The 24,217-nt window shown below is 39.4% G+C and overlaps 2 protein-coding genes across 4 annotated transcripts in view; one reads left to right on the top strand and one right to left on the bottom strand.

The window, feature by feature from the left end:
* The first annotated feature begins 772 nt into the window (after positions 1-772).
* LOC145331171 (protein NipSnap homolog 3B-like) overlaps positions 773-24,217 on the top strand; it is a 69,326-nt gene continuing 45,881 nt past the window's right edge. For all 3 annotated transcript variants that reach the window (XM_080175893.1, XM_080175960.1, XM_080175825.1), the window contains exon 1: positions 773-1,101. In XM_080175893.1, the coding sequence (XP_080032019.1) occupies positions 1,063-1,101 (39 nt within the window). In that variant the 5' untranslated portion in view covers positions 773-1,062. The remainder of the gene's footprint in view (positions 1,102-24,217) is intronic.
* On the bottom strand, positions 2,672-23,024 carry LOC145331076 (uncharacterized). Its single transcript, XM_080175731.1, has 11 exons — positions 22,850-23,024; positions 22,052-22,146; positions 21,167-21,223; positions 18,573-18,664; positions 16,140-16,166; positions 15,542-15,602; positions 14,095-14,160; positions 13,202-13,277; positions 12,014-12,091; positions 3,337-3,409; positions 2,672-2,747 (listed from the first exon to the last, which is right to left on the bottom strand). Exons 1-11 carry the CDS (start codon positions 22,937-22,939, stop codon positions 2,719-2,721), a joined length of 744 nt encoding a protein of 247 aa, XP_080031857.1. The 5' UTR covers positions 22,940-23,024; the 3' UTR covers positions 2,672-2,718.

The raw sequence follows: 24,217 nt of genomic DNA on the forward strand, positions 1-24,217 counted from the left end.
TCCTAATATAAATGTATAAGAGTCAAAGCAAAATTGTGAGTAAATTTGTTAAAAAAATGCTTGATACAGGATAATGTTTATGGACATACTTACATTTTTAGGACTTGATTATAGAGTTGCTTCGGTTTTTACATTATACTTTGTTGTCCCAGGAATCAATATACCAGAAATCAGATCAATCGGATAATTAGATCACATAAAAATTTGATGTTAAAAAAGTAAAAAAATCATCATGTTTAAAATGGACGTACGGACATTTTGGTAATGATTATAGAGTTGCTACGCTTTCTAAATCGTACCTAACTGCTAAAGGAATCACCATGCAAAATTTGAAATCGATAGGATCGACAATTCTAACATGCCTAAATTAACGAAAAAAGCTATCTGTTACGGACGGACGGACCGGCCTTAATTATAGAAAAGCTTCGCTTTTAAAAATACTCAAAAATTTAAAAGTTTGTTTGTTTATAGTTTAAAAATAATATTAAACTAATGTTAGATGTTTGATTTTATTATCCCTGGATTTTTTAAAACATGTTCATTTGAAATATTTATTCATCATAAAGATAGGCTATCATTATTTTGTATTATTGTAGGGTTTAGAACTGTATTTGTATTTATCCTCTAAGGGAAGCTCTATATGGAGCATAAGCTTTAAACTTAAAAAATAAGTTAAAATAGTACCTTTAGCGGTTTCCATTAATGTGACTTCTCGAGCTCAGAACTTCCCCCCCCCTTTCTTTTTAAATAAATTGAAAAAATTGGTGGGGGGGGGGGGGGTGAAGTTAGTATTTTTCATGTTGGTGTAGGCCCCGTAGGTTTAGGACCCTCGGCATGATGGAGGCATGAATAGATATCCCACCCCAACTTTTTAAATTTCTTTTTCTCCAAATATAATAGATATAAAAAAGGTATTTAGTGTCATTCTGTCAAATTAAAGTATTTCATTGATTTTACTACTAAATTTCAACCATATCTTCTTGTATTATATATCATATTCAATAAATATAAATATAATTTCTTATTTATTATCAGTTTAGTTATCAAGTTATTTCAATAAAAATGTTAAGAAAATTGGTATCAAGCAACTTCTTAAAACAAGTAAGTTTTTAACAAGGATGATAACATGCATAAGTAGTAGCAAAGCACAAAGCAATCACGGATGGACAGACGGACAAATGAATTATATATGAAGTCTAGATACTAGCCAGCTTATACCAATAACGAAATTATTTCAGAAAAAATCACGAAACCCATACGTGTTTTTCAGCTGTCGTTGGGGGGCAACACATCGTAAAATTGACGACCTCTCCATTTGCCCCCCCAAATATTATTTTATATTTTTTTTCGCTTGTTGGTTATACCTTATACCTGGATACTAGCGGCTGCGTCGGAAGTATCTAATAGTTAGAAAGAGAAGAAAAGAAGCGAAAAAAAAACAGCCCAAAAAAATATAAAGCTTAGTCTTAAAATGGCCTTAACCTTTTACAGTCGGGCCCTTTGCCGCACATTAATCGGTCGGGGGGGGGGGGGGGGGGGCGTTCAACGCGCCCCCTATTTTCTAAGTTCCTATTAGAGCTAGAGGGCTAAATTTTTTTTGTGCAATTCCCTTGAACTTCCGACCTATTATAAGTCTAAGTCAATTTTCGCTTCCTTCACCCTTTTGTTTCAACCTTTGTTTTTAGGTCTTTTTTTACTTAAAGATTTCAAACGGCTGTAATTTTCTTATTTTTCAAGCTAGAAGAAAAATCTTTTTCCAGAAAATGTTTATCTTTATGTAAATTTTACATTAGAAATATCAAACTATAAATTTAAGCGGCCGCAGCTGTACTTGGCAGCTGCCAGAAGTTATGCTTCTTTAAAAAAAAACTTGAGTTATTCTCATGGAGATCCTAATGGAGAACAAACAAAAAATCTTACTATCGTATATGGAGTACTTTTGGGGGACAATTTTGCAATTTACAGCTTGCATAAAAGTAATCTTTATAATCCATATTTTTAACTGATCACAAATCTTATGTTGACAATGATGATAAAAAATATTTAGAACCTTTTAAAACGAAGCTTTTCTATAATAGGGTTTGGTCGTACATCTGGAACGGATGGCTCTTATTGTTAATTTAGGCATGTTAAAATTGTCCAATCGATTCCAAAAAGGCATATGGGTTTCTATGGTAGTGAGGTACGATTTATAAAGCGTAAGCAACTCTATAATCATTTCCAAAATGTCCGTACGTGAGTCCATTTTAAACACGTTGATTTTTAACTTTTTTAACAACACATTTTTAAGTGATAAAATTATCAGATTGGTCTGATATTTGGATTACTGATTTATAAAATACATTTAAATAAGCGAAGCATCTCTATAATTAAGCCCTAAAAGTGTAAGTATGTCCCTAAACAATATCCTGTATTAAAGCAGTTTTTCAACAGATTTACTTACAATTTTGTTTCGTTCGACATTTATACATTTATATTCTGATTATTCAGTTCTGACACTCTTCAAGTGTAAATGTTTGTTTGTTCTACCTTTTCAGAGCTTCGCTTTTATGGATGATGTCATCCTTGTTATTTATAGCTTTATCATAACAGTAACATAAGATATAATTTGTTGAAACATATCATTTATTTATGAATTTTAACATTCACATATATTACCGAAAAATTAATATAAGTTTAAAATTAATGTATAATCGCTCTTTTAACTAAGTTTTCTACCTAAAACTCCAATTGGGTTGGAACAGTAACTATAGATATTTTTTCATAAATCCTATTATTGAGTTCTCCGTTTAAGGGAAGCTTCACATTTGGTCCCAGGATGGTTTTAGGCTATTATTCTGCCCTTTTCTAACCCATTATAATACAGAGCCCTTAGAAGCAAAGGGCGTATTAGCTAATATTTCTTTTTATAATAATAATTTTTTTATCTTATCGGACATATGAATTTTAATGATCATATAGTGACAGCACTTTTTACATTATATTGCCTTATCTTCCAAGAAAACATCATTTTAAATCCCCCCTATTGAATGATTTTTATAGCTTGATAACTCGATGTACATATAATTACTTGGATGTTGCACTATATTTTCATTTGCCCAAATAATATGATACTCCCAGCTGGTAAAAAAACCATACCCCTCACTCAAAGTGCCTAGTCAAGCAGAAAATATGGGTTAGGGTACCGCAGGCATAAGGCCACGCAGGAGCTATGCACAAAGAAAAGAAACAACCGACCCTCTGCTCAGGGGGTTCTGTGCTCGCTAGGAATTTTAAGGGCAAGTACCGAATCTTCATTAAAGATTAATATAGATTTTTTTATGAAAAAAACTATTCCTTTGATAACCGAATCATCCTCTGGGCTGACCACTAGCTCCAAACAATCTATTTTGAACTCATTGAAGAACAACTGAAATAATGAGAATCTGGTAAGCCGAGCGTTCTCGGCCCACGGGGTAACGAGTTCGGATTCAACAAGCCCTAGCCTTTAAGTATTCTACCAAACAAACAAGCAGGATTCAATCATACAGAAATTATATATTTAAACTGAATAATATTTACAAGTTATGTTTACTATATATATACAACAAAATATAACAATGGTTAGGTTTGAAGGGGGTGTGGGGCGCTAGGGCTTAGCGCCCGACGGTAGACAGGCTGTGGGGGCAGCGGTGGTAAAAGGGGAGGCAGCGCCTCCCGATTATATAAGCGCGTGAGGGACTCGTGATAGTTGCATGTTCAAGTCCCCTCCCCACATTTAGGCAGGCTAGTTTGACCGCTGGGTGCGGGGTCAACAGCGGTCATGAGATGGATAGTGATATAATAGGATTAGTGCGGGGGGTTTGTTATCATAAGTCACAGCGAAGCAACTCTGTAAACGGCCTGTCCGTCTGGGTGTCGTATTACCACAACCTCCCCTTCAAGGGTTGCGTGGCTCCTGAGCCACCAGGCCTTGAACCTGGGGATACGACAGCCGGCTCCTGCGCCGGACAGGCAGTTCTTGGGGCACAGCTCGATGGAGTACAGCTCGGGCTACACAGGCTCCCTGGGACACTCGTTGCTCGGTCTGACTGTGGTTGGTGATCAGCATTGTCAGCTCCTGGTTGGCTTCTAGGCGTGGGTTGGCGACGGCCAGGCCTCGCCGCTGGAAATTTTGCCTCGTCTGCAGGATCAGTTCTGTCGCGGCTGGTAGCTGGACACGGAGGCCTAGGCAGACTCTGGTGGTTCCTAAGGGTGGAATGGTGATGGCAAAGGGTGCATAGAACTCCATGGGGGCGCCTGCTTGATTCAGGTTGCTTGGCCTCCTAGCTCCTACCCGGATGGGGATGGCTGTCATCAGCAGGGGGCACATGGCTTCTTCTTCTTCTTCTGGGGCGGCTTCTTCCATCGCAGTGGCTGGCTCTTCTCCTGCAGGCTCGCTGCTGGCTGGCAGGTTCTCCATGTCCGCGTCAGGGTTCCAGATGGCATCTCTGAGTGGCTCTGGAGCGGGCGGCGGCGGCGGTGGTTCGTTGGGCTGCTCCTGCAGGTTTTCCTCCACTGGGTCACGATCTTGGCCGCTAGGCTGTGGGGCGGCTGCAGCTGGCTGGTGCACTGGGAACTCTCCTGGGTTGCTAGCTGCGGGCGCCGCCACTCCAACTGGCAGCTCGGTGGCATCCTCGTCGCCGTCCATGTCAACTTGGATGTCTTCTGGGATCTGGTGGGCAGTCACATCTCCGGTGTATTTGCGCAGTCGGCCTACATGCGCGGTAACTTCTGAGATCCTGGCTACTGGAGAGGCAGGTTTAATGACATAATGGACTTCTGTAGCTTTCCTCACTACTTTCCAGGGGCCAGTCCATCTCTTGGTAATCTTGGCTGCCTTCCCTGGCACCAGGCGGGGGGCCAGGTACCAGACCAAGTCTCCAACCTCATACTTGGCCGTGCCTTCGTAAGCTGCCGCGCTCCTCCTGATGGCTCCCTCCTCCTTCTGCTGGATGGCATCATACACTGCATAGTAGCGCTGCAAGAGAGCTTGGACGTTGGCTGGAACTGAAGCATATTCGGTTTCTGGCAGCCGTAGCACCATGTCCACCGGAAGTTTGGCCTCTCTCCCAAAGAAGGCCAGGAACGGGGTCACACCAGTGGATCTGCAGGCCTTGGTGTTGTAGGCAAAGGCGATGGCAGGCAGGTGTGGCTCCCAGTTGTTATCGTCTCTGTCTAGGAACAGGCGCATGCCTGTGTTGAGCGTCCTATGAAACCTCTCCACTCGGTTGGACTGCGGGTTGTAGGGTGGTGGATGTGTTAGGCCAATCTCGAGCCTGGAGGCCAGTTCCTGGAATACCTGGCCGGTAAATTCCATTCCATTGTCGGAATGGATCTTCAGGGGGCATCCGAACGTGGCCAGGTGGCGGTGCAACAGGGCTTCAGCCACCGTGAGGGTGCGCTTGTTGGGGATGGCGTAGAGGCTGACAAACCGGCTGAATCCATCTTGGCAGGTGAGGATGTAGCGGTTCCCAGCTGGGGTTTCTGGCAGTGGCCCCACCAGGTCGATGAATAGGACTTGCTGTGGATACCCCTGGCGGGAGGGCACGTGGATCCCCTGCTTCAGCCTCTCCTTGGTAACTTTCTGGACACACTCAGGGCAGGTTTGTACCATCAGGCGGACGTCACGGGCCAGGTTGGGCCACCAGAAGTGCATGGCAACGCGGGCGATAGTTGCGTCCATCCCAAAGTGCCCAGCCATGGGGGTCCCATGGGCTAGAAAGAACGCGTCCTGCTGGAGGGCCGAAGGCAGCAGGTATCTTGTCCTCTCTCCTGTCAGAGTCTGGTCAGTGGTGGTGAGGCAGCCGTGCTCGTCAAGCCCCAGGGCTGGGAAGCGGCTGGCGTACTGCTGCTCGTCTCGTTCCTTGCCACGCAGCTCAGCCTTGGTTGGGGCCTTGCCATCAGCCACCCATTGGCGGACACGGAGCAGGAGGGGGTCCTGTGTCTGGGCTTCCAATACTCTAGCTGAATCCAGTCGGGCGGCAGGGGGCCGGCTAGCTGCGGCCTCCCCTAGCTGGCAAAGGTTGTGGATATACTCAGCCTGCTCTGCTAATTCTTCGGCGCTAGCCGTTGGCATGTTGGCATCTTCCCGGCGGCTGAGGGCGTCGGCGTTGGTATTCTGGGTGCCAGGCCTGTGGCAGACGGTAAAGTCTAAGGCCGCTAGCTCCTCCTGCCAGCGGGCCACCATCCCTGTGGATGTGTTCAGTGATTTCATCTGTAGCAGGGCAGAGGAATCAGTGTTGATCTGGAAGCTGCGGTAGGACAAGATGCCGTGGAATTTTCGGATCCCATAGATAATGGCGGCCATCTCTCCCTTCCAGGACGGGTAGCGCGTCTCAGGGTCGGTTGTCTTGCGCCCCACGGCGGCAATCAGCCTCTCCTTGCCCTCCTGGCATTGACTCAGTATGGCAGAGATGGCGCGGCTGCTGAAATCTGTGGTGAGCTGGAACACTGCTGGCAAATCAAACCTGGGCGGCGCTCGGATGGGGGCCTTGCGGAACTTGTCCTTGAGTTGCAGCAGCTGGGCTTCCATCTCAGGCGTCCAGGTTAGGGCCTTGGCCGTCTTCTGCCGATTCATCTCGTAGGTGAGGTCTGCATACTCTGGGATGAACAGGCGGTAGTATCCAAAGAAGCCCAGCAACGCCAGCAAATCCTTGGGGGTGCTAGGGGCTGGCCAGTCCAAGATGCGGTCAATATAGTCCTCTTGCATGGCTATCCCCTCACGGCTGAGGGTGTGACCCAGATAATCCACCTTGGACCGGAACAACTTGGTCTTGGCTGGCTTGAGGCGGATCCCTCCCCTACGGTGGGCTTCCAAGACCTCTCGGAGCCTGGCCAGGTGGGCCCAGGTATCCTGATGGAAGGTCAGGACGTCGTCAAGGTATGACTGGAGGTTGGCTGTGCCTAGTGGGTTTAGGACCCCTGCAATAAACCTGGAATAGACAGACGGTGCCGTAGCCAGGCCAAAGGGCATCCTTTTCCATTGATACAAGCCCCTGGGGGTGGTGAAGGCGGTGCAGGGCCGGCTATCCTCAGACACACGGATGGTGTAGTATGCGGCCACCGCGTCTAAAGCACTGTAGACACGGTGCCCGCCAGCTCGTTCCACCAACTGCTGGATCCTAGGCAGGGGGTAGCTGTCCAGCTCCAGACACTTGTTGAGGGCTCTGTAGTCGACGGCCCAGCGGGTGCTCCCGTCCTTCTTCTTGATGGGCACCAGGGGGCTGCTCCAGGCGGAGTCCGACGGCTCTATAACTCCTTCCTGTAGCCAGGTGTCCAGTTGTTTCTCCAGTTCAGCCTCTTGCCGCGGGTTCAGATCCCTAAATCTCTGGCGGATCGGCTGGGTCCCTGGCTTGAGGCGCAGCTGCAACTCAACCACATCTGTGCAGCCGGGGGTAGAATTGGAGAAGACGTCCCTGTACTCTGACAACGTAGTCCAGACCTCCTTCTTGAGCAAGGGGTCCTTGCGTAGGAACTCATTGTCTTCCATCTCCAGGGCCTCCCACAACTCCTGCATGTCTATAGGCTCAGCAGGTTCTTGGAACGAGTGGAGACGCGGGGGAGGCGTATCAGAGACCTCTAAAATGTCAGGTTTGACCAGCTCCCCTGCCACTGGGAGGCCAGCATCCAGCAAGAGGGGCACCTCCCCCTCATTGACCACCAGTACTCTAAACACAGTGGCAGAGCCAGGCCTGTGGGCATACAGGCCCTCTGGAATAACAAGGTCCTCCCCAAACCTCTGTTCTGGGGCAGCTAGTTGAATGGCATCCTTGGTGCGATGGCCTACTAGCTCAACAGGGACCGCCATAACCCCGCGGCCAGGCAGGACCACCCGCTTGGCTGTGCGGAGCTGGGGTGGTTGACCGTCAGTTGGAGTGACAGCGCTTAGCCTATACGTGGCTGGTGCGGGGTCAGCCTTGGCTCCGGAACCCACCGGCCGCGACTTGACGGGCTCGGCTTCTGGAGGGGCTGACGTGTCGGAGCCAGGCGTGGCTCCGGGGGCGTCCGGCCACGATTTGACGGGCTCGGCGCTGGGAGAGGCCAAAGTGCTGGGTCCAGCTTTGGCTCCGTGGGCGTCCGGCCGCGACTTGACGGGCACGGCGCCGGGAGAGGCTGGGGCCTGAGAGTTGAGTGTGGCTCCGGGTACATCAGACCGCGACTTGACGGGTCTGGACTCGGGCTTGGCTGGTGGACTGGCTGGAGGTCCCAGGTAGAGGGGGCCAGGTGGACACGGCTGGCCGTTGATAAAAATGTCGGCGGAGAAGATTGGTTCTGGAGGGCTGGCAATCTCAGGAAACGTTGTTGGCAGGCTCTCCCTTGGCACCTTGGGCACTGGGGGCAACCCCATGGCTAGCAGGTTAGCTCCCTTGTGTGCGTTGAGCTCAGCGTCCACCCAGTGTGTGCCTTTCTCAACCACACGCGGCTGCTCAGGCAGGGGGCCTGGCAGAGGCCCCTCATAGCTTAGCTCTCTCTCGGCTGTCTCCCGGTCAATGGGGACGCCACGGAGTGGGATAAACTCCCCACGCACCCACAAGCAAGGTGGTTGCATGTCGAAACAGAGCCTAGTTCCGAACTCCTTGAGAAAATACCCTCCTAGGTTCAGAGGGTGTGAGAGATTCCGGACCACAGTCACGTGGTATAGATGGAGTATAAGAGTGTGTGAAACTGCCATATATAACTCTTTTAATTTTCCGATTACCTGGAGGGGCTGGCCTTCCTCATTAGCAGTCAGGATCTGGGTGTTGTCCGGAATCAACATACGTTGCACACCCATCGCGTGCATGAGATGCTCAGAAATTACAGCAGACCCTGGTACACGGTTGCCAGAATCAATCATGGCATCAACCTGTACATGCTGGGCAGGGTCAGGAGTAGGAAACCTCACCCTGACATGGCAGGGGAAGTGGAGGTCCTGCCCTTGAGACAAGGGGGCCTCTCGTTCGGCTGGGGTTGGCAGAAACTTTGGTGGTGGCCGCACCGCAGCTATGGTGGTATCGCTTACCATGGTGGCTTAGACTGTAGCTTCGAATCACTAGAGCTTATTAATTATCACTTGGTCAACAATTTTATATTTATTTTTATCACTTGGTTGACATTTATACACAATGATGTGTTGTTATCACTAGGAGCTCTAGGTGTGATTCTGGAAGCACTGGCAGCAGGGAATGTCCGTCCTGCAAGGTTCAGAGGGGTGACGGCGGTAGGGAATGACCCGTCCTACAGCGCCGCTGGTTCGAATCCCGAAAAATGGCGGCAGGGAATGGCCCGTCCTGCAGCGCCTCGGGTTCGAATCCTGGGAGGCAGCGGCAGGGAATGTCCCGTCCTGCCGTGCCTGTGGCTCAAAATCTGCTATCCGTCGCAGTGGTAGGGCTTACTTGTGTGCTGAAGCTTCGCAGCCACACATTGCCTTCTTAGGGAGACCAGCACACAGCTGTCTGTCTCGTAGGTTTGGCCTGGGTGTCCTGGGGCTTGTCCCAGCTACACTTGCCAATTTAGACTCAGTTCTGTAGCCGTCTGAGCTAAATTATCCGATTGCCGTGGCTGCGCACCTAGCGCTACTCCTACACGACACGGAAAAAGCGTCTTAACTGGCGCTTTTAGCAGGCTAAATCTGCTTGCCGTAGGCCAGAGGCCCACATATTGCGTTCAAAATGATGGAAATTCGACCTAAAAAGGCCGTCTCACGGGTCAGTTGGCGGCTGATTGTCCCCTTACTTGCCAAAGGGTCCAATCAGAGGTAGAATAGGCTAGTTTCTGTAAGGCTCGATTGAAACACGCTGACACCAAGTTCTGGTAAGCCGAGCGTTCTCGGCCCACGGGGTAACGAGTTCGGATTCAACGAGCCCTAGCCTTTAAGTATTCTACCAAACAAACAAGCAGGATTCAATCATACAGAAATTATATATTTAAACTGAATAATATTTACAAGTTATGTTTACTATATATATACAACAAAATATAACAATGGTTAGGTTTGAAGGGGGTGTGGGGCGCTAGGGCTTAGCGCCCGACGGTAGACAGGCTGTGGGGGCAGCGGTGGTAAAAGGGGAGGCAGCGCCTCCCGATTATATAAGCGCGTGAGGGACTCGTGATAGTTGCATGTTCAAGTCCCCTCCCCACATTTAGGCAGGCTAGTTTGACCGCTGGGTGCGGGGTCAACAGCGGTCATGAGATGGATAGTGATATAATAGGATTAGTGCGGGGGGTTTGTTATCATAAGTCACAGCGAAGCAACTCTGTAAACGGCCTGTCCGTCTGGGTGTCGTATTACCACAAGAACGTTGTTCATTAGGATATATAAGTTGGAAGGAATTTTAATGTTAGAGGGAGATTTAAAATCTGCATAAAATTTTAAGGATTTTTTTTTATATAATTTTTTTTTGTATAATTATTTATCTAAAAGCGGAAATACAATTTAAGTTAATAAATTTTGATTAATAGGATAGGTGGATTGGAAACTACCTGCGCTCTAATTGGTTAAATGATGTGCGACACTTAAGCTTCTCCTATCAGAGCGAAGATAATTTTCAATTTAATTGTATTTCCGCTTTTAGACAAAGAATTATACAAAAAACGAATTTTATAAAAAATCCTTAAAATTTGATGCAGATTACAAATCTCCCTCTAACATTAAATTTCTTTCCAGCTTATATATCTTATTGTTCATGGATTTTTTATTACTTGGATCCTACACCAGATTACGATGTACTCTATTAAAGTAAAACTTATAGGTGGGTAAAATATCGGTTCCCCCCTTCCAACCCCTATACCCTATCCCCTCCCCTCCTACTCGATGAACGAACTGACCAATAATTGAAGTCCATATTAGCAAGCTAAATTGGCAACAAATTTTCTCCTGTCATAATATCCTCGTATATTTACCTGTATTATTTTGAATTAATAAGGAAAACTAATAGAAATCAGCTTCCTATTTACAGCTAGGTTAAAGTAAACTTTTGACAATATAATTATTTCAGTTGCTACTAATTGTCAGGGATCTAAAGGGATCAGAAAATGGCCGATAAATCAATTTACGTCCCCAATGATGATTCACAAAATTACTCATTTTGTAGATTACATTTAGTGGTTGAAACGTTTGAACACACAACTTAATGAATCAAACAATCAAAATTCAAGATAAGTCCTAAAGTTACTAAACCAACGAATAAGATAACTTTATTATAAAACTTTGGGGACTAACGTAATTAAAAGGCTAATGTCCCCTCCCTCCCTGATTAATTGCATTGTTCAAACTATTTAATTAATGTGTGTGTTTTTATAACAAAATGCATTTAAATATAAATTGAAATTTAATATTTCAACATAAACAAATATTGAAGGACAAGCCTTTTATTACTTGTTAAAGCAATGTACAAAATTTATGCAAAAAATTGATTAAATCTTAATGGTCATGAATTATTCATTATGCATTAGAAACATATAAAAAACCACGCTCATTGTTTTGTATAAACTTGCTTTTAGCTCCTTTATCTACAGAGGGACGGGGTGTAATTTTGTTTATCATAATTGGGAGTGGATATTAACTTTTTGTCCATTGTCTTATCCCTTAAGATCCCTGTGCTTTACATGAACCAATCACGCGTTTATGTATTGTTAAAGACAAAATTAAATGATTTTCTGATACAATAATATTATCATCATCGAATATTATACGTTTAATTATCTGAGAATTCGCTTGACGGAAAGGTTTGAGGCAAAATAGTTGTTATTTAGAGATCTAAAGGGATAAGACAATGGCCGATTATTTAATGTACATCCCCAATGATGATACACAAAATTACCCTTTCCGTAGATTACAATAAGCGGTTGAAACTTCTGGACACTTAACTTAATGAACCATCCAATCAAAATTATGTTCAGTTAACGAAAAACAAAAAAGGTTATTGTAAAACTTTGAGGAACCGTGTTATAAACAGCCCAATGTCCCCTCCCTCCCAGATTGTCAGTGGAGCCAGGGTTTCAATATTTTTACCTTTCCAACATCTTTAGCAGCAGGCCCTTGGACAGCTTTCAAACAGTCATAGAAGATTTTATCACACACACATAGATTCTAAAACAAAGATTTATTTAAAATGGAAGTTAAGTTTTGAAGATAATATTTTTAGATATCTAAAATACAAAGTAGAATGATGTATGTCCGTCTGTCCGTCTGAAGCTTAAAATCTCGGTAACCACTGAACCGATTGAATTATACTCTTCAGGGTATATACCTACTGGTCCTGTGGTGGTTTTAGGCTATTTTTTTTAGGGGATGGGACACCCCAAACCCCCCAAAAAAACAAAAAAATACCCCCCACCATTTTTTTTCAGAAGATTTCCTTGGTCTTTTTTTTGCAGAAGATTTCCTTGGCCCTTTTTTTCCTGAAGATTTCCCTGGTCCTTTTACGAATTTCACCTTATTTTTTTGATCACCTCTTGGGGAAAAAGCCCCTAGAGGCTAGGGGCGAAGCCGCTAGTATAATATATATCCCTTAATTTGTGTGTAAAATAAGGTTATTGTCCGTGTGTCTTGTCTGTTCGTACAATAATTTAACATTTTGACTGGTGTAGTGAGCCTTCTTATAAATACCAGAGATGGATTCTTAAAAAAATTTGTTTTCGTGAAAAATCCACCAAATTCACATTAAATATCTACAAAAATTAAACAAAATCATAGAAGGGTTATTACCATATGATTTTGTTTAATTTTTGTTTTAATGTGATATTGGTGGATTTTTCACGAAAACAATTTTGCCCCAATAAGCGATTAGTGGGGCAATTTTTTTAAGAATCCACCTAAGGACGTTTCTTTTTGTATTTGTTTCAAGGAGAAATTATCTACCCTAGGAATAGGTTTTCTATTACCTAAAGTAGTAAGGTTGTTTTTAACTGATGCCTAATACTTTAATAAAATAGTGAAATGACTAAGTTCTCCTTTTAAGGAAAGTTTGAGATAGGACCCGGGATGGTTTTAGGCTAATTTATTTTCAGATTTAAGCTTTATGAAATTTATAAAATACTACTTGGGTATAAGGAGTTGGATTTGCTCGACTAAAGGCCTTCAGCTCAATAGGACATAAATCATGTGTTACTAAATACTACCTGGGTATAAGGAGTTGGATTTGCTCGACTAAAGGCCTTCAGCTCAATAGGACAGAAATCATGTGTTACTAAATACTACCTGGGTATAAGGAGTTGGATTTGCTCGACTAAAGGCCTTCAGCTCAATAGGACAGAAATCATGCTGTCTACAACATCTAAAACATCAATCAAAGTTATTGCATACTTTAACCCACTTATCCTTCACATCGAATTTTATCATTAATATCCTATTTTCTTTATTTGCTAGGAGAGTTCTTTATCAGAAAATAATATTTCACAATGAAATTAAGCAATACTTTTGTTCCACTTAAGAAAATAAACTCTAGTTAAGACAATTATTGACGACAGAAACAAAAGTTAAAACAAGGGTTAATCTATTTCAATAGTACTTACAGAATAAAGTCTCACAATTGAAGTTCTGTATTTTATGAATCAACAAGGATGACAACATCCATAAAAGCGAAGCACTGAAGCGGTAGGACAAACGTACATTAACACTTATATAGTGTCAGAACTGAATAATCAGAATATAAATGTATAAGAGTCAAAGCAAAATTGTAAGTAAATTTGTTGAAAAACTGCTTGATACAGGATAATGGTTATGGACATACTTAAATTTTTAGGACTTTATTATAGAGTTGCTTCGCTTATAACATTATACTTTGTTGTCCCAGGAATCAATATACCAAAAATCAGATCAATTGGATGATTAGATCACATAAAAATTTATTGTTAAAAAAGAAAAATATCAACATGTTTAAAATGGACGTACGGACGTTCTGGTAAGGATTATAGAGTTGCTACGCTTTCTAAATCATACCTAGCTACTACAGGAATCACCATGCAAAGTTTGAAATCGATAGGGCAATTCTAACATGCCTAAATTAACGAATAAAAGCTATCTATCTCGAACGGACGGACCGACCCTAATTATAGAAAAGCTTCGCTTTTAAAAAGACATAAAATGCACACCTATCAACATGGTATAAAGGTCCTAAATCACTAAACATCTTGGCTTGATTTCCTCGACCACACCAACTAGATAAGTTGATACACAGTGCGTTCGAAGGTGCTTTGACTTTTGTGTCAGAACCTCAATTGGGACATAGTGCATTTCATTATCCTAGGTTAGGTAACTTAATTTCACTTTTCAATAAAATCTAAAATGAAGCCGTTTTTGAGAAAATTAGATTTGAAAATTTCAAGTTCATTTTTCATTCCCTAGGAGTTACCGCATAATAATTCCAAGAAAAGCAAAGATCATTTATTTAAAATTTTGAAAAACTTTGCTTTTATGGAGTCTTTAAAATCTAATTTTCTCAAAAACGGCTGCATTTTAGATTTTATTGAAAAGTGAAATTAAGTTACCTAACCTAGGGTAATGAAATGCACTATGTCCCAATTTAGGTTCTGATACAAAAGTCAAAGCACCTACGAACGCACTGTGGATAAGTTTTAAAAGTAAATATATGATTTCAATATTTGGGGGTTAATATTACCCCACGGGCCCACCCCATGTCAAACCCAAACCACTGAAACCAACTAAAAAAGAATGCTGGCCCTCCCCAAAATAAATAATAGTACTTATTTCTTTCATCATATTATAATTAGCTTTCCGCGGATATAGAATGTACAATTATAAGATTAAAACCAGTTTTTTAGCCCTGAGGTGCCGAAGGCACGGGCTAAAAACTGCTTTTAATCTTTTGATTGTACATTTTTATTTTCGTAGAAAGCTGGATATAATACGATGCAAGACATAGTTTTTTTTTGTATGGATGAGAACCGGTTCCTATCCACCGGATTCAAATGAATACGAGAGCTTCACTATAAATTAGAACCATATCAGTTTAGTGGTTAGCGAGATCCTTCGCTACAAACATAAAAGCTTACTACATATTATAAAAGGATAGCTTATTACAAGATGAACCTATGCTATGTTGTATTTCTATTAAGAAATCCTTATAATAAAGTAACAGGATGTTTGTGTGTTTGTCTGTGTGTTTGTACCGAAGGATCTCGCTAAACGCTGAATTGATCGGTTTCTCCTTAACAGGGTAGCATCTCATAGGTCCCGGTTTATAACTATTTTCTTGGGGGGGGGGGGGGACACCCCCAAACCCCCAAAAAATGAAAAATAAGCCCCCCAAATTTTTTTTTTACATTTTCAAACTAAAAAAAAATGAGGGGGGGGGGGTCCCAACCCAACCCCAACCCCCCAAAAAAAAAATTCCACTACCCAAATTTTTTTTTACTTTTTCTTTAAAAATCTAAAATAAGAAATTGGGTTATCAAATTCGACTCCCCCCTCCTCAAGTGCCCCTAGAGGCTTCTAGGGGCGTGATGCTAGTACAACATAAAGCATTCATTACATTCAAATGGAGAACTCAGAACACGCCTTTAAAAAAAATATACTGACAAAGTTCCCGGAACAATCATTTGACTGCCACTTCTTATAAAGTCCATGGAAAGCTTGTCCTCTACAATAAACTTTATACAAATAAATATAATAATTTAGATGTCTGTCCGTTCGTCCATCCGGATGAATGAATAGATCTCGCTTACAAGTTACGGTAAAATGAATGAAGAAGCAAACGGATAGTTGCACGAAATGCATTTGAACATGAACTTAGTGAACCGTATATTTTTCTATACATCTATAGGGCTTATATTTGAAAGAATTTTAATTTTCTACCACGTAGTATTAAAAATATCAAGATTTGAAAATGGTATTCTTGGGTTACATGCAATTTATATAGCTAACTTATTTTCACAAAAACAGCATGCGACCAATTTAGTGATGTCTAATTGTTTGTTATTTATTGTAATACAAAATTATATTTATTTGATGCTATATTTGTTTCTTATGATTGAAATAATTTTTTTGAAATGCACTTCATGCAACTATCCGTTTAAAATTTAGAGTGCAGTAACTTTTTAAATCAAGATTTTTAAGACATTAATCTTTGCCAAAAATAATATCTTCTTAAAATTTATAATTTATTTGTATAAATTTCCTATTGATGATTGCAGTCCAGTTGTATCTGTAGAAAAAAATCAAGTTTTTATTAAAATATTTATAGATAACCCGCGACCGTAGCGCATCCGCTCGTCGTCGGTGTGGTGTTAGGTTCGAATTTTGGCCTTACAAGGACGTTAAAAATGGTTCCTACTATGTCAGGTGCACGACATAAATATTTAGAATAGGGGGGAATACCTTGGCCCATAAACAGCCGCAACTCATTAGAATGCACAGTTGGAACTTCTCAGACAAAGGTTGTGCAATCAAAGGGTTGGTTGTCTGTTGGATGCTACTTAATTTAATATCCAATAGTGGGCGTTAGAGTATTGAATCCAATTACAAGGGGATGATGCCCTTGGGTTCTCTAAATAACATATCTATAGTATAGATGTATATACAGACAACTACCTCCCTTTCTTTTTCAAAGACCTCTTTCTTCGTCTGCTTCTAAATTATATTCTGCTTCTTGGCTGTGTTAATATAAGCAACACCATTGGTTGAACTTAAATGATCCAATAGAAGGGTTGCACAAGGTGGTTGCGATGGGGAGATACTGTTATTTAACCCTTTCTCCCTGATAGTTTTTTACTCTAATCTCTAGATAATCACATGAAATCGAAAGAGAATCCAATGAGGTAATAGATAGATAAAAACAATAATATAGATCTAAATATTAATTCGTGTTTTGGTTTGTTTCTTAAGAAATAAATACAATGCACGCAGACTAAAAGTTATTCTTATAAAATATTTATCAATTTTCTTCTATATTTAGTTCTGGTATAAATACTTGAAAATAAAAACATTTAGTGGAAAATGTGATTAAATATTTATTCTTTTTTTTAACAAACAATATGTTCTATAAAGATTTGGATCCCTCAAACTGTCTGTGCGTCTGTATGTCAGCTTTTATTTCATTCTAAATTGGATGTAGAATATACGTGGATATTATGACAGGGGAAAAATTGTTGTAAAAAATTTGCTTGCTATTTTCATTTATTGGTCAGGTCGTTCATCCAGTAGGAGGGGACCGGATGAGGTAAAGGGGTGATAGGGAAATTGTTTTTTTAGCCTGCTTCAAGTGTCCATTTATTAGAGTATGTGACAATAAGATGTAAGATCCAAAGTATAAAAAAACAATTCATCCAAATATCTTTTTGTTTATGGACAGAATATTTATATTATCTACTAGATCTGTTGGTCTGTAATGCAAAACATATTTAGAAATTAGACTGTAGATCCTGTATAAACTTCCAACAAGAGACCAGTAGTTTGCGGGTAAGTTCTGTAAAGGTTTGAGTTTTAAGGCTTAAAAACAGTATAAGAACGATAATATTCTCTAAATATGTGTATTCCTTATTGAATAGTACCATAGAAATTTTTTTTTTTTAAGTTAACGATGCCTGAAAATTGTAAAAAAAAACCCCTGAAATTTTTACCGAATGCTTTGTTAATGTCAAGCTGACAAACATAAATTTTAACATATAATACAAAGAATTACCATGGACAATCAAATAATGTTTTTTAAAAATTAATAACTTTTAAATAATTGGCATTATTTGTAATTTTTGATACTCTTTCCAATAATTTTTTTTATAAATGTCAATGCATTCAATGAATTTTCCATTTTTTAACAATTTTTTTTAACTTACACAATTTTTTTGACTTAAGTTCTTTTCAATAAGGAATATACATATTTAGTGAATATTATCTTTCTACTACTGTTTTTAAGCCTTAAAACTCACACCTTTACGGAATTTACCCGCAACCTACTGGTCTCTTTGTGGATCAAAGCAACTTTGTATAAATAATCAAATAATTTTAATTGCAGTCTTTGCATGTTAGGACAATTTTCGGTCTTGTTTTCTTTAAATAGAACTTTTTGTTGTCTGTAGTGTTTAATTGTTTTTTAACAATTAAAATGACAAAAATATAATTTTAAAACTATTCTTTTTTGTAGCAAAGCTATTCTGCAACTACCGTTTGTTTTTAATAAAGTTAATACAAAATATTGTTTAAAATAACAAAATAAGGACACAACATCCATAAAAGCGAAGCTCTAAAATCAGAAGGAAGGAAAAACAAACAATTTTTTTATGATTTCAAAATAGAGTAAAAATGCCTAGCTCATGATATTTTACTTTGTTGTCCTAGAAATCAATTTTCCAGAAATAACACGTTGTTGTCAAAAAAGTTAAAATCAGCATGTTTAATATGGACGTATAAACTTTCTGGTAACAATTTTATAAAGTTGCCACTCTTTCTAAGTCGTATCTAATTGTTATAGCAATCATCATGCAAAGTTTGAATGGACGGACGGACGGAACGAAAACAATTATAGTAAAGCTTCGCTTTATAAAAATCAAAGGCGATAAGAAACACACATGCAAATAGGAAAGGGTAACTGGAATTTTAAATAAAAACTTGATTCCTGTAGAAATTTTCTGGCTAGCCGGATGGTAATTACACTTCTGTATCATATCCAACATATCTTCCAATTTTAACTTAGTTATCACAACTGACCTAAATATATAAAAGTAACTTGATGTGTGTCTGTCTGTTTTTATGTTTTTACCGATAGATACTACTGGACGGATATGACTGTCCTATTCAGTGAAGCTTCTTATACCATAGGTCCCGGACCAGGTTTAATTTTGGATCTTTCGCCTCTGGAAACAAGTACCACGTTCCCTTTACTTTATTTCGTACTAAAAACGACAAATTAAAAATCATGATAAAAGGACAGCTAAATTACATAAAAATGCATGTCAAAACATCCAAATTAAAAACTTTTGAATGGAAGATGCACTTTTTTGCAACTAAAGGGTGTGCAAAAAAATGCGGACATTTTTAAAATTGAAATTGCGCGGCTTGTGTTAATAGTAGAAAAATGTTAATATAGAGCTGAACCTAACTATTTCAGGAATCAGAGTTCTAAATGAATAAGACAATTCTAAAATGCATTAACTAACGACCAGAGCTTGACTAAAAATAGGTTAAACTATACACAAACAAAAACTGTGGAAAGAAAAAAAACATTTTACGGGACAAGTGCAAGATCAACGCGTAAAACGTAAAAATAAAAAATTACCCTTTTCACTAAAAAAAGTATATTCTTATTAAAAACAACTTTACTTAAAATTACGTGTTCTCTTTTTCGGAGTCATAAATAGTTTGCTTATGACGACAAAATGTATTTTCAGTTTATTTTCTAATTTTCTAAGAGATCTTGAGTATATTTATAACATTCTAATTTATTCGGTAGATTAAAATTAAGTTTAAAGTACAAAATGCCAATTGAGCACTATTACCCCCACCCCCCCTTAGTTTTATATTACATTGAAAATAAGAAAGGGGGGCAACCCTTCGAGGTGTCTACCTTCAGTGCTCTGATCCCTAACCCTGTGAGGCTACAAAATCTAACCTCACCTAAAGTATTAACTAAAAAAAAACATCACTCCCCCCCCCCCACTAAATTTAAACTATTTCAGAAAAAAGGGTTGGGGAATTTAAGTGCTCACAAGAATACTTGAGTGAAAGTGTTATTTAGAAAAGCACTTAGTAAATATTATTAGGAATGATTTAATACTTTAATTTAAAAACCCACTCGCGTGTTTCAACTATCGCAGCCACTATATAACTTTAGTTTTTAAGATCGTATGTTTTAAAAGAACTTTATTTTCATTTTTGGTGGTTTTCAAAAGCTAATTTCTATAATACAAAGTAGCTTGATGTCTGTCCATCTGTCTGTCCGTCTGTCTGTCCCTTAAGATCTCAGTAACCACTGAACCGATCGGATTCTACTCTTCAGGGTATGTACCTACTGGTCCTGTGGTGGTTTTAAGCTATTTTCTTGGGGGGTGGGACACCCCCAACCCCCCCAAAAAACAAAAAATTCCCCCCCATTTTTTTAAAATAGAAAGTAGTGGGGGCACCTTAGTGGGGGTACTTAATTTTTTTTAATTACCTCTTGGGGCAAAGCCCCTAGAGGCTAGGGGCGAAGCCGCTAGTAGAAAAAATAGAACTAGCATCTGCGGCGCCCATAGCATCTACGGGCTCTGTTTTCGAAGGGAGAGGTTGGGGGCAGACAAATAGCCTGAAACCATCGCAAGATCTAGATTTACAAAAAAATAAGTCTAAAACCATATAAAGACTAAAAGTTGGAGAACTCAATCGGTTCTTGGTATATTTTTATGCTATTTCTTACTTCGAATACAGAATCTCTTTTTCTATCTATGTATTTATAATAGTGGATTCACCCGTAGAGGCCTCTAGGAGCACTCAAGTAAAGACAGATGATTCACCTTCCACTTGTATTTTCGTTTTAAAATGAACAAGTAAAAACTAAGGGGGGGGGGGGGGGGTTAATGCAACCATCTCGTTATCAGTGAGCAAATGGCACTTAGAATTCGAATTTCAATCTGAACTTTTGCATGGATAATCCTTGGTAGGTCTATTTTCCCTAAATCGAACAAAAAGTTGGAAAAGTAACGGCTGGCGGCTCAGCCGTTTAGCCGTTTTTTTAAAACATATTTTTGGTTTAATTCATATTAAATGATAGCAATAACCATTTTAAAAACTTCTAGTACCAACAGCTACCGTCTAGAATTGTTTGATAGCGTTTTGGAGTGGAAAAGAGTATTATGTGGAGAAAGGTTTCGTAACTGATTTACAATATAGATATTCAAAAATGGCAAAACGGCTGAGCCGCCAGCCGTTAGCTGTTACTTTTCCAACGTTTTGTTCGATTTAGAGAAAATAGACCTACCAAGGATTACTCATGCAAAATTTCAGATGGAAATTCGAATTCTAAGTGCCATTTGCTCACTGTTTACGAGATGGTTGCATTACCCCCCCCCCCCCCCCCCACTCTTATTAAACGTTCTCTGGACATATGAAAAGTTTCATTGTCATGGAGAACCATGTAAGTCAAGCAGTTAACAAGATCCTTCCGTACAAACACACAGACAACCATCCTGTTACTGTAAATAGTATATTTATGCCATGACCCGAAACATAACATACTCATCTAATTGATCGAATAAAGGTTGTTTTTCTTCCACCTCTTCGGTTTGCCACAATCTAAAACAAAGATTGTATTATGGACTGCTTTCCGCGGATTTTAAAATGAAAATTAAAGAGGATGAAGATTAAACCCAGTTTTTTTATTTTAACATTTGTGAAGAATTGATTGTCACACGCTGCTATAAAGGGTTTTTCATAATGGCCGAGAAACGGTTCTAATCCTGCGGATATTAGTCGGTTTAGAATACCATTCCACGTTTTATCTACTTTTAGGAATTTTTTTTTCAAACCCATATAGGGGGGAGGGGGCTATAGCCATACCTCCACAGGGTTACATCCATGCTGGTCTCTCTCCTACATTTTAATTGACCTTACCTAACTCAAAATGCTAATCTATAATACAAAGTAGAACGATGTCTGTTTGTTTGTTTGTTTGTCTGTCTGTCTGTTTGTAGCAAAGGATCTCACTAACCGCTGAACTGATCAGGTTCTCCTTTACAGGGTAGCTTCTCATATGTCTCGGGAAGGTTTATAACTATTTTCTTGGAGGTCTGGACACCCCCAACCTCCGCAAAAAAATTAAAAAATTACCCCCCCCCCAAATTTTTTTTTCTTTTTAAAAATAAAATTAAAATAGTGGGGTCGACTAGCCCCTCCCCCCAAAAATAAAAAAATTTCCAACTCCTAAAATTTTTTTTATATCTTTTTATTTTTCTTTTAAATCTACAATACGAAAAATTGGTTTGATTAAACCTCTTGGGGCAAAGCCCCTAGAGGCTAGGGGCGAAGCCGCTAGTAAAAGATAAAAGAAAATAATCTCATCCGTTCTTTATTCTTTTAATTGTTCAAAGTGTCTTATAGGTTTTCTTTTGTAATAAAACTAACCTACATAATACAATGTTGATAGGGTTGTTAATTTCAACCAAAACCTCCGCAATGGTCTGTCCGCAGTGGTAGATCTGCTTCTCCAATCCATCCAACTAAAATGATTAAGAGATAAGACAATGAAAAATAATTTTATATACATTCCCAATGCTCAATGAAATTACGAAATGTTTTACATATTAAGAACACAAGTTTCAAATGCAAACTGAAGGTAAACTTGGACGATTTTAACTTTAGTGTAGGATTCGCCGCCGTTTCTTCACAATTCCATATTGTACCCCAATAAATCAAAAACATAAACCTTTACGAAAGATAAGCTTAAAAAATGGCTCTCATTTTAAGGATATAACTCAGGTAACATTGAGATTTAAATTGCAATCTTATTGGAGGTCCTGATGAACTACGATCCCATTCTATAAAGCACTTGGTATTCTAATGTATATGTTTAAAATCTTGTTGAAATCATCTAACCTATGACTAACTTGAGGTTAAGGTATTGAGGGATCTAAAGGGATAGGACATTAGCCGATAAATTGATATACATTCCCAATAATTGTATACAAATTACCCCTTTAAACTTATTAAATCAGTGGTTGAAACGTTTCAACACTTGAACTAATGAACCAACCAATTAAAATTCAAAAATAAAAGTTAAGACAACGATTAAGAAATGTTATTATAACACTTTGGGGACTAGTGTAATAAACATTCCATTGTCCCCTCCCTCTCTCTGGGTTTAGATTCGCTACTTATAGATGTTGTCATCTTTGTTTACTAAATTTAACTAAACATACTTACGTCTAAAGCATTAATATTGCTACGAATATCTCTACTAATAACTGTTTCATAAAACAATAACATGCACACAATTCCTTGAATTCTAATCATACTAAAAATCACAAAATATTGATTAATTTTAGCGCAATATTTGTTTTGATTAGCTATACGTGAAGTGATAAAACAATAATAAACAAATGACAGCTGATTAATTTAAATTTTGTTTGCTTGGATAAAATGTTCAAAAAATAGACATAATACATTTAGATGTTACATCTGAGGTGGATTCTTAAAAAAACTTTGGCCTCACTAAAATTAGTGAGGCTCGCTAAAATTTTAGAGGGGATAATTTTGCCTAAAAAAGGGAAATTTTAGAAGAAAAAAAACTTTGTTTATCTTTTGTTATACACGGGGGACGCAGTTTTTTTGCGATATTATTTTTAGAAAGCTAACTTTATACTAAGAACTTTAACTAACTTATTATATGTTTTGTCATATGCTTCACATGGTATAATTTACCCAGGAAAAGCTATAACCTAAGCAATACAATTATTCATAGCTGACTCATTATGCAAACGAAATGACGGATTGCTTGTTCTCCGTTTCCCTATTGGCTGATTTAAAGAGTAAATATCTATTTTTTATCTATTTAAAAATTGGATTAACTGTACGAATTTAAATTTGTAAGCGCAGCTATTCAAAGATCTTGGTATTCTTCACTGTATGCATATTTTCGTCTAAAATTTAGGGATAAAGTATAGTAAAACATATGTTGATAAATATAAAAAAATTGAAGAATTTATTTTGTATAAATTTATATATTAAGATGCAAAGAGAAAACCAGTTAATTTTATTGTATTCTTTGCATATTGAAAAAATATTAATGTAAAGGGGTTTATAACCCCCTCAAAATTTGAAACAACTTATTTTAAGTTTAATCCATTCAAATAAAAAAAAATACATTAGATATCCTCCTTACAACTTTGAAACTATCCCCCCCCCCCTCAAAATAAAAAGCTTGGATGTCCCCCGCTCCAAGTCCTCAAATTATCAAATTAATTTACCTAATAGATTTATTATTACTTGGAGAATACACCAGATAATCATGTACTCTAATAAGTACAGCTTGTAGCTGGCTAGAATAAGGCTTTCCCACCTATCCACCCCATTTACCACATCTTTACCTTCATACTGGCTGAACAAATTGACCTTTAATTGATGTCCATGTCAGCAACCTAAATTGACAACAGTTTTTCCCCTGTCATAATATCCATGTATATTCTGTATACTTATTTATAGCATCGTATCATAAACAGCTTTCCGCGGATATACAAATGTACAATTATGAGATTTAAACCAATTTTGTTTGCCGAAGGCATTGGCTAACAA

Source organism: Acartia tonsa, chromosome 1, assembly GCF_053477335.1.
Source record: "Acartia tonsa isolate MP-2025a chromosome 1, ASM5347733v1, whole genome shotgun sequence".
Taxonomy (NCBI): Eukaryota; Metazoa; Arthropoda; class Copepoda; order Calanoida; family Acartiidae; genus Acartia; species Acartia tonsa.

Coding starts and splice junctions, on each gene's coding strand:
- LOC145331076 (XM_080175731.1), bottom strand. CDS start 22,939: ATGATTAGAATTCAAGGAATTGTGTGCATGTTATTGTTTTATGAAACA. Junction 14,161..15,541: donor ATGATTGTTCCGGGAACTTT/GTCAGTATATTT, acceptor CAACTTATCTAG/TTGGTGTGGTCGAGGAAATC. Junction 13,278..14,094: donor CCTTTATACCATGTTGATAG/GTGTGCATTTTA, acceptor TTGATGTTTTAG/ATGTTGTAGACAGCATGATT.